Below are 9,941 nucleotides of genomic sequence, written 5' to 3' on the forward strand. Positions count from 1 at the left end.
GGCAATTCCCTGCCAAAACCCTGGTACAGTACAGCTTCCTAGAAGCAGCCATCAGGATGACTAAACCAGAGCCAGGAGGCAGAGCTTGATGGCTGGACGTGCCCCGCAAGCTCCGAGATGGGTGCTGACAGCACAGATTTCCAATCTTGAGTGAGGAGCACCCCCGCCATCCTCTCTCCCCTCCCAAATACGGGTGGATTTTCCATCCCCAGTGGCAGGTGCAGAGGGAGTTCCTTCTTCCTTCTGGCCATGCATTTACATCCGGACTAGCAAGGAGATTCTTTCTAGGAGAACAGTGCCTGGGTGCAAACCTCCAGGCCAAGCCCCTCACATTCCCGGTGCTCTAGCCCAGCCAAAGCAGGAGAAGTGGCAGCAACTGAGGCTGAGGGAATATCAGATCCCAAATCAAGGAGATGTTTCAGCCAAAAGAGTCCCCGGCCCCCTCACCTCCTGGCTCTGTGAAGCCCCAGCCCCTCAGCCTAGGCTTAGCCACACACATTCCCATTCACTTCCCTAAAAGGAATCCTAAGACGCATTTTGGCCAGTCCCAGCTGCCAGTCAGAGCAGCACCAGGTTCTTCTTTGTACCAGTACCCAGCGATCAGAAGGGTGGCACAAGCAAGCAACAGACAGACACACACACACACTCCCCACTATGGGTGGTGCGCACCCCTCCCATCCCCAACTAAACTCAGTGGCGACCCCAACAGAAGGGATCCACCCGAAACAGAAACACAGCGCTCATGGGAGGACCCGCTTTATCCTCTTCAACCCTCACATTAATTGGAAAAACCCACATAATTCTTTTAAGCTTCCAAACCAACACACCGAGAAGATGTCATAAATGCGCACCCGCGCGCGCACACATCCGCCCAAATCAGCAGGGGAACCACGCTTCGTTTTTTAAGCCCCCAGTGTGGAACACCCGGAGAGCGGCTCACAGACACACACACACACACACACACACACACACACACACACACACACACACGGAAACGCGCGCTGAAGACAGGCTAGTCTCCCATTCAGCGGAAAAGCATCCGTGGGTTTTAAACCCCAGAGACTTTTCAGCTCCAGCCCCGACCCCAAGCCCCCACGCGCGCCGCCGCCGAGGGCGCCCCGAGCGGCCGGGTACTCACACCAGCGCGTGGTAGAGCAGCGCCCAGCCCCGTGGTCTCTCCAGGGCGTCGTAGATCAAAGTTTGGATGCGCCGGTACTTGGCGTTGTTCCTCTTGACGGGGCGGGTCAGCGGGGTCTTGGCCAGAAGCCCGATGCCCTGCGGGGTCCTCCGCTGCCCCTCGTCGCGGCCGCCGCCCTCCAGCAGCAGGGTCCCGTCTTTGTCGGCTCCGGCCCCGAGCGCCAAGGTGACTTGCTCCACGTCGCCGGGCGCCAGTCCCACTTTCCGCTCCTCGTCGCCGGCCGCCGCCGCGTGCCCCCCGGCTGGGTTAGCGGCCCCGCCGCCTCCGCCGCCCCCGTCGCCTCCGCCGCCAGCCGCCCCCGCCGCCCTGCGCGCCTTGAGCCCCATCTGCCTCGCCCCCGCCGGCCGCTTCGCCTTCTCCGCTGCTGCTCTGGGAAGAAGGGGCGCTCGGGGTGCGTGAACGAGGCGGCGGCGGCGGCTGCAAGCCCGGGAACTCCAATGCCATGATCCGCGCGCCCCTCCCCCCCCCCCCCCCCCCCCCAAAAGCAGGCAAAGGCGGACCCCCTGGGGGGCAGGGGAGGCCTGGCAGGGCGTCAGGGGGTCACATTCCGCGCAGGTCAGCCGCGGGACCCCGAGGGTCGCGGTTCGGGGGCTGCGGGGAGGCTGGGAGGGCGCGCGAGGCTGGCGCGGAAGCGCTAGGGCGCGCGGCAGCGGGAGCCTGGAACCGGCGCTCCGGGGCGGCGGCGGCGGCGGCGGCGGCACCCAGGCCGGCAAGCCCGAGACAGCATCGCAGTTTATTTACAAGCCCGGTGCCAGCCGCCCTCCCGCCCGCCCGCTACACGCGCCGCCGCCGCCGCCTCCTCCCTCCTCCGCGCTCCCACCCGCGCCCCTCCCCGCCCGCTCCAGCCTCAGCTTCGCAGTAGCAGTAGCAGCAGCAGCAGCGAGCGCGCCGCGGGCCGAGCGCACGCCGCCTCCCTCCCTCCCTCCCTCCTTCACCGGGGTGGGGCCCCATTGTCCCGCCCCGTCGCGGCGGGAGGCCTGGGCGGCGGCGCCCCGCCTCTTCCCACCGACCCCCACCCCTGATTGTCTGGGGACCCCGGATCTCCTGGGCTGCCGCCGCTCCCGTTACAGCCAGGCAGTGCGCTAGGCGGCCGTAGAGCCCGGCTCCTCGAGCTTGCGTGGGCGTTGGGGCTTCCCCTGGATGGGGCGTGCCGGGGGCCAGCGGGGGAAAGAAGAGGGAGGGAGGAGGGACTGGGGGGTTGTCTCCCACCGAACACTGGCTCTGTGCTTGCAGCTTTATGAATTTCCCTCACCCCTACCCCTGATCCTCGGCTTCAGAGGTAAAATCCAAGTTGTTGGGTTGGCCAAGGCCGAGCGCACCGCGAACGCACCGGCTCTGGGGTGGCGAAGCTGGTGACTCCCTCTTCCCTCTGGTTCGTGGTTCGTGGTGGATATCGTGGCCCTCTCCTCCCCAAGCCTTTGAATAGCACCCTCACTAGCCTGGGTGGGCAGAGGACTGAAGAAATGCAGTCAGAATCTTTGGTTCCTGCTTTGCTCCCTACTTGCACCCAAGCCAGTCATTCCCTCTCTCGTCTAAATTTCAATTCATTCAACCAGTCTCTAACCCCTCATGAGCTTCCCTGGCGAAGGGTAGTGATCTCTGTCCTGAAGGTATGAGGTCTGTGCACTCCTAAGACCTGCGTCCTAGCCGGTGGAAGACAATGAAAAGACAAATTTTAACTGTAGAATTTCCAGTATTGGTAAATACTATGTGGTAACAAAATAGAGTGCTGCGCTCTAGTCACTGGGGGAGTCTCTCTAAACTGGCCGGTCGTGGAAGGCCTCATTGTGGAGGTGACTCTTCGAGGTGAGACCCTAATGACAAGCTGGGAGCAACTATGTAAATGTGCAGAGAGCCCTCGAAACAGCAGAACAGCAGGTGCAGAGGGGAAGGGTGGCTTGAGCTTAGTAAGAGTAGAGGAAAGTGAGGCCACAGGCAGAGGCTAGACCTTGTGAGACACTGACAAAGGACAGGAGCATCCTGCACTTCTTCCATGACCACTGCCATCGGAGAAGCCTCCATTCCTGCTGCCCCGTGGCACCTGGGGCCTCCTTTCCTCCCCACTCTCACACCTCATGTCTGTCAGCTGGGGTGAGAGACATGGGGTGAGGGGAGAGCCTGTGAACAAGGCCAACGATCTATCCCTAGAGTATAAGAAAAGAGGAATCAGGCCTGCAAGAACACCAGCTCTGGATTTGCCTGGAGAAGTTAGCCAAGGAGAGCATAGGAGACAGGGAAGGGAAGAAGGAAGGGAAGAGAGTAGGAATGTGTGGGCTGGGGCAGGGGAGGGGTCAGAGAACCATCACCCTATAGTATGACTGTTAAAGGGGAGAATCTCAGAAGGGGTCTCCAAATCAAGAAGGGGGGAGTTTCCAGAGGAAGTTAAACTATAAGAATGAAATAATTAGAACAGTGTGGGAACGATACAAAAATATAAACTCTCAGTGCAACAGAATTGTTTGTCCAGAAACAGACTGTAGTAGGGGAACTTACTATTAAACGGGAAGAGTTGTGACAAGAACCCCAGGGGAAAATGCTGTTCACTGGTTGATGGGTTTTGTGAGGATTATAGTTGAAATAGCATATGGAAACGTGGCAGTGCACAGTGGGACCCCTGTAGGTCTATGAGTAGATTAATGCTCAGTAGTGAGTTGGAGGAAGTAACCAGTCCAGCAGGCTCTGGAAAGGAGAAAAGCCCAAGGAAAAGGAATTACTTGGATTAGAATATCTCCAAATGGGAGCTGGGCACCACAAAGCCTTCTCCTGCCCACGTGTTAGCCCTGCCATGCCCAACACACCAAACTCACGTGTATTCTTCCTGTCCTACTCCCATCCCAACTAACCAGGAAACAATCTTCCCCTTTATCTCAGAGCACCTTTTCCAAAGTTGCTGTTCTCCCTCAGTCTCTTCCTGTTTTGTTCATTCATTACATTTATCACTGCCAAAAATGATCGTATTTACATTCTGTTTACTTGTGTACTGTTACCTTACTAAACAAGAGCAGGGACTAAGCATCATGGTTTTGAATCCTGGAAGTGTGTCTGTGATATCACCGGTTCTCAATCTGTGTTGACAGCATGAATAAATGATGAATAAATGAATGAAGAGTGTAAAGCTCCCAGCACAATGCCTGGCACACAAGCATTCGATGTATGCTTGTGGGTGAGATTTTGGTTTGGTTTCATTTTACCATTGTGAAAGTCTTCGTACTTAGGAAGTCTTGCTGTCCTTTATGCTCCTTGTGACTTTAAAAACATTTTGACAGTATTTCAAATAAAAAGGCTCACTAGATAAACATAAAAAGAAGACAAGTCAAGGAATGTGGAAAGAAGATGTGAGAATTTATTATTGCATACTTAATCAAAAGTTCAGATTCCCAGAATGACAGTTTGGATCCTCAGGTACATGAAGAGACTTCTATTTTAATGGGAGCTTCAGACTGTCAAATATTACAATTTAAGATAAGGTGCAGGGGCTATTTTCATGCCTCCCATAAAAGATGAGGTTAAATCAATAACAAATTCATAACTGAGCCAATTAAACTCAATGACAGGGAAACTGTCAGGTAGTTGAGTCTAGGAAATGGAGTTGCTTCGATAGTTTTATAATCCAATGGCGAGCAGTGTTTAGGTTTCTAATAGGGGCTTTGGAAATGTCGTGAAAAGCAGGGTGTGCACTGAGTGTCATTTGAGGAACTGCATAATCACAGCGTTCCACAGCACAGGTTTCAGCTGAAGGAAATCAAACATCCTATATCCCATTGGAAGGAAACTTATCGGAGGCCTAAAGTCCCTGAAAGCCTCAGGTTCCAGCTGAACATGGCACCAAAGCAAAGAATTAGCAACACACTATCAACAAGGACAACAATGAGGCATTCCTCTCCTGGCTTTGGGCCCCAGCTCAAAGTGTAACATTGAAAACCCAGCCACCTGCTTCCCCTCCTCCATGCCTTAGCTTTCATTTTTGCTTTTCTCTTTAGCTGGTCTTCATCTCAGTGCATAGGCGAGATATCCAGGTAAACCCTCTCTCCCTTGCAGGTGAGGTACTTCCTGGGAATGAGTAAAAAGAGAGAGACAAAAGGTCTTTCTCTGAGCCTGCATTTCTGCCTCTGTAAACCCAGGGTTGTAAGTATCTCGTGATGAGGTGATATTCCAGTGATGGTTGTTGTGACTGTCATTGAATGAGTAGGACAGAGTCTCAGGTTCACAGGCATATGCAAATGGTGGTCCTGCCTGCCCCTCTCACTCTCTTCCCTAAACACATTAAATAATTGCTTTAGGCTAATTTTAAATTTACTTCTATTATTTGTTCCACAAGAAATGCAAAGTAGTTGTTAGGAAATTATGAAATGTAAATCAGCCAGAAGGCAACAGTAATCATCTTGTTACCCAGAAATACCCTCTGTGAATATTCTGATCATGACTACTGCCAACAGGACTGCAGCATGCCTGACCTGCAAGCAATGGATGCTCAACCCCCAGTGGGGCACCTTTCCTAGGGGACCAGTCAGCCACCTGGTGGCAGGTTGATTACATTGGACTTTCCAAACATGGGTGGGGGTGGACATGTGCCATTACTGGAATAGACACGTATCCTGGATACATAATTGCCCCTCCAGTCCTCAGTGCTTCTGCCAACAACCCCATCCATGCACTTAGGAATGCCTCATTCGCCATCAAAGAATTCCACATGAAACTACTTCGGATGAAATAATTTGTCCCCTAAATGCTTACTCTGGACCTGGATATAAATCTACCTCTTAGAGGAGCCAGTGAGACAGGTCTTTGTAGCCAAAAAGAGCACTCTTTGCTTATTTGGAGAAGACAGGACAAGCTCTAATTCTGGATGTAGGAACAACCCAGGCCAAAAGAAAATATGTTTGGGAACAATGGATCCCATTACTACCCTGTATGCATTTTTTATTCTTGAAAATCCAATCTCAGCAAATCCTCAAATTTGCTGCCCTCTTCCCTTCCTCCAGGTCTTCCTTTTGTCTTCCCCTTTCCTAGATGTCGTATCACTGTACACTAGGACAGAGGAACTCTTTTTCCCTTACAGAGAGAAGCCTTCCTGGGAACGAACAAGAGGAAGCTAAGGAACACCCTTGTGCATGTCACTCAGCAGAGGAGGGCAGAATAGAGTTCAGCATTTAGATCATCCTGGCTATGTGACTTTGCGCTTAGTGACCTCAAACAAGTTGCCAGACTTATTTCTAGCCTGCTTCCTCAGCTGTACAATGGGACAATGTTTATTATCCTCCCTGCCTCAGACTTCGTCTGTCATTCCTCCCAGGATCCATGTTGAGGTAGGGCTTTGCAGCCTGTGATGTACTGTGCGCATTGACTACATTACTGGAAGGCATCTGACACAGCATCATGGAAGGCCCTCAAGTCAGGCATGACGGGGAATGAATGAGCTCCCAGCCAAATGGCGCTCACCTTCTCTCCAGATGGCAATGATTAAGGGGCTTAACTTAGATTGTTCTCAGTTGGAAAAGTGTTTCTTTTCCTGCCTCACATTTGCAATTTTTACATTAACCTTTAAATTAATTTTGCATGTTTCTTAATGTCACTTTTGTATTTTTCTTTTAAATAATTACGTTGGGTAAAATATTCCATTTGTCTACTTAATGAATTCCTTCATTCCTCCTTCCAGTGAGCATTCACCGATTGCCTGTTTTATGTGTTGCTCTTCATCTATGAGAAACACAAGAAAAAAATTAATTCTATATTTAGTTGCAAAGATGAGCTAATAAAATGCAAAACAATTTACTCATCTTTCTATGGTCATTGCTGTCAGTGACCTGGATCGTGGTAGATGCTTATTATCATAGTAACATTTATTGTGTGTTTACTGTACACTGGGCACTGGGCTGAGTGCTATATATAGATTACCTCATTTAATCCTCACAACAAAGTTATGAAATAGGCATTATGGCTATTGCTTTTCATATCAACCATGATGAAAATTATACTTAGGTTAAGTACTGCACCCAAGTTTACATGACTAAGAAATGACAGCCCCAGGATTCAAGCTCAGGTGATCTAACTCTGGAATCTATACATTTAACTACTACGATATATTATTTCCCGAGAACGCTATTCCAGGTGGCAGGTTCCGTGTAGGCAAAGGCTTAGAGGCAAGACAGAGAGGGGAGTTTTCAGGGAAAATGGTTGTGATGGTTGGAGGCAAGCATGGATGGAGCAGAGGCCACATGGGGAAGGCTTTCATACATACACCAGGCTTATGGACTTGGGGGTCGTGAGTTACTTTAAGCATAAACTGACCTAATCCCAGGTGGTTCCAACAAAGGGCTTTCTGACAACTCTCTGGAGGACAGGTTGGAAGTGAGAGAAATCAATTCAATCAGAGCAATTACAAGGCAGAGCCCAGCTGAGAGGTGTTGAGGCAGATCTTGGTGAGGAGGGGCTGGCTGCAAGAGGTATTTAGAAAAGAATATTGCCAATAATTGGTACCTAAAAAGACAAGGCTGGGTCATGGGTCACTTTGCATTTTAGAGGCAGAAACAACCTCCCCACAATGTTGCAGCCTCTCGCCATCCTGACTGTGAGCTCCCTGCTAGGCTGAGCATCCTCTTCTGGCTCCAGTAATTGGCTCCCTGGGCAGCCTGTTCCTTTCTCTTCACCAAATGACACTTCTTCTCTTTGAGTCCTGATTGTTAAAACACCCAGTTTGCCCATGTCATTTACATATCCCAATTATCCATTGCCATTTTCCCACTAATGAGCCCATGTGCCTGCGTTTAAGGGCGTCTGACCCAGAGTCCACTTGCTCAAGGGGGCCGAAGGCAGCAGGCACAGATGCTATTCATAGTGCCTTCAGGCAAAAAGGGCTGGGGCCGTTTTTCTTACCTCCCTCTATTAGGACTGGACTGACTCTCTAGACAGCAGACCTTTATGCCTCATTACCCCACCCCACAGACACCACGATGCCCAGTGTACCTTGGTTACAAGAAGAAAAGCACCATGCCAACTGGAGAAGCACTCTGTGTTCCTCCTGCAATCATAAAGGGCCCATTGTGCCCTGAGGCACAGGCGCAGATCCTATTAAAGCCAAGGCCTTCTTAATCTCCATCTCAGAATTCTTTGCAGAGGGGAAGCTGATGTTTGTGTGCTAAGCCACTGGCCAGGAGATGATGCGGAATAGGGAGAGTTCAGGCTTTTGAGACTGCCTGCCCTGGGTAGGAATCCTGTCCCTGAAAAATGCTAAGTGTTTGACCCTGCACAGGTTTAATAATCAGACCTAGTCTCACCTGAAAAGTAGGAATAATAATAATCACCTTGAAAAGGTGTGTCAGGATTAAGAGAGTTAACATCTGTGAAACTTTAGCACGCAGAGGCATTCAATTTGTATTCACTGATATAATGTGAATGGTACCATATTCATTCTTACCATTACATCTAGATGAGAAGAGAACTTTCGGGTATAAAGCCCAATGTTGCTCTACCTTCTGTGACAGTGACTCACATTTTATATCACAATGTAGTCCACATAATAGAATACACATACAACTAACCGAAATGACATTTTCTATTCCATATGTTATAAAATGCTGACTGCAAGCTACAATCGTTTGATAGCACTGCCATAACAAAATCCCACAGACCAAGTGGCTGAAACAATAGGATTTTACTTTCTCAGGGCTCTGGAGGCTGGAAGTCCAAGATCAAGGTGCAGGTAGGGTTAATTTCCCCTGAGGCCTCTCTCCTTGGCTTGCAGATGGCCAACTTCATACTGCATCCCCACATGGTGTTTCCTGTGTGTGCATGCCCCCTCATGCCACCTCGTGTGTCCAAATGTCTTCTTATAAGGACACCAGTCAGATGGGATTAGTTCCCACCCCAATGGCCTCATTTTAACTCGGTTGCCTCTGTAAAGGCCCTATCTACCAACATAGTCACATTCTGAGGTCCTGGGTGTTCGGGCTTCCATGTATGAATTTTGGGGGGCCGCAATTCAGCCCGTCACATGAATGCATCACAGTGACTTCACATTTTACTGAGAGTCATCAATCTGGCCTATAAAATGTTAATCCAGTTCAGTCTTCAGCCAAGCTATTTGATTTCTGCCTGAATATCTCCATCATATGGGGTCTCATTGCCTCCCAAGAAATCCCATTGTTGAATAACCAATATACTCACCAATTGCCAAGTGTATGTTCTATGGCCAGACCCATGCTGAGCATCTTCTTTACCTCATTTAGTTGTCACAACTGCCCTTCGAAGTTGGTGTTACACAAATATACATTCAAGAACGTGTGTGGCCGGGCGCAGTGGCTCACACCTGTAACCCCAGCACTTTGGGAGGCCAAGGCAGGTGATTGCCTGAACTCAAGAGTTTGAGACCAGCCTGGGCAACATGGCGAAACCCCGTCTCTACTAAAATACAAAAAATTAGCCAGGCTTGGTGGCACGTGCCTGTAATCCCAGCTGAGAGAGGCTGCCTGTAATCCGAACCTCTTGGGAGGCTGAGGCAGGAGAATCACTTGGACCCAGGAGGCGGAGGTTGCAGTGAGCCGAGATCGCACCATTGCACTCCAGCCTGGACGACAAAGCGAGACTCTGTCTCCAAAAGAAAAAAAAAGAATGTGTGTGGATTGCCCGGAGTCAGAGAACAATATCTCAACAGAGATTCAAACTCAGATTTTTCTCCAAAGCCCAAAAGATGGTGTCTGCATTATTGGAAAGTCCTTCATGTTGAGATAAAAGTCTCCCCAAGTAA

The 9,941-nt window shown here is 50.4% G+C and overlaps 1 protein-coding gene across 1 annotated transcript in view; it reads right to left on the minus strand.

The window, feature by feature from the left end:
- KCNQ3 (potassium voltage-gated channel subfamily Q member 3) overlaps positions 1–1,642 on the minus strand; it is a 401,091-nt gene extending 399,449 nt beyond the window's left edge. Inside the window, exon 1 of the mRNA XM_025394348.1 lies at positions 1,139–1,642. Within this exon, the coding sequence (XP_025250133.1) occupies positions 1,139–1,524 (386 nt within the window). The 5' untranslated portion in view covers positions 1,525–1,642. The remainder of the gene's footprint in view (positions 1–1,138) is intronic.
- Positions 1,643–9,941: the final 8,299 nt, after the last annotated feature.

The sequence above is a fragment of the Theropithecus gelada genome, chromosome 8 (genome assembly GCF_003255815.1).
Source record: "Theropithecus gelada isolate Dixy chromosome 8, Tgel_1.0, whole genome shotgun sequence".
NCBI classification, from domain to species: domain Eukaryota; kingdom Metazoa; phylum Chordata; class Mammalia; order Primates; family Cercopithecidae; genus Theropithecus; species Theropithecus gelada.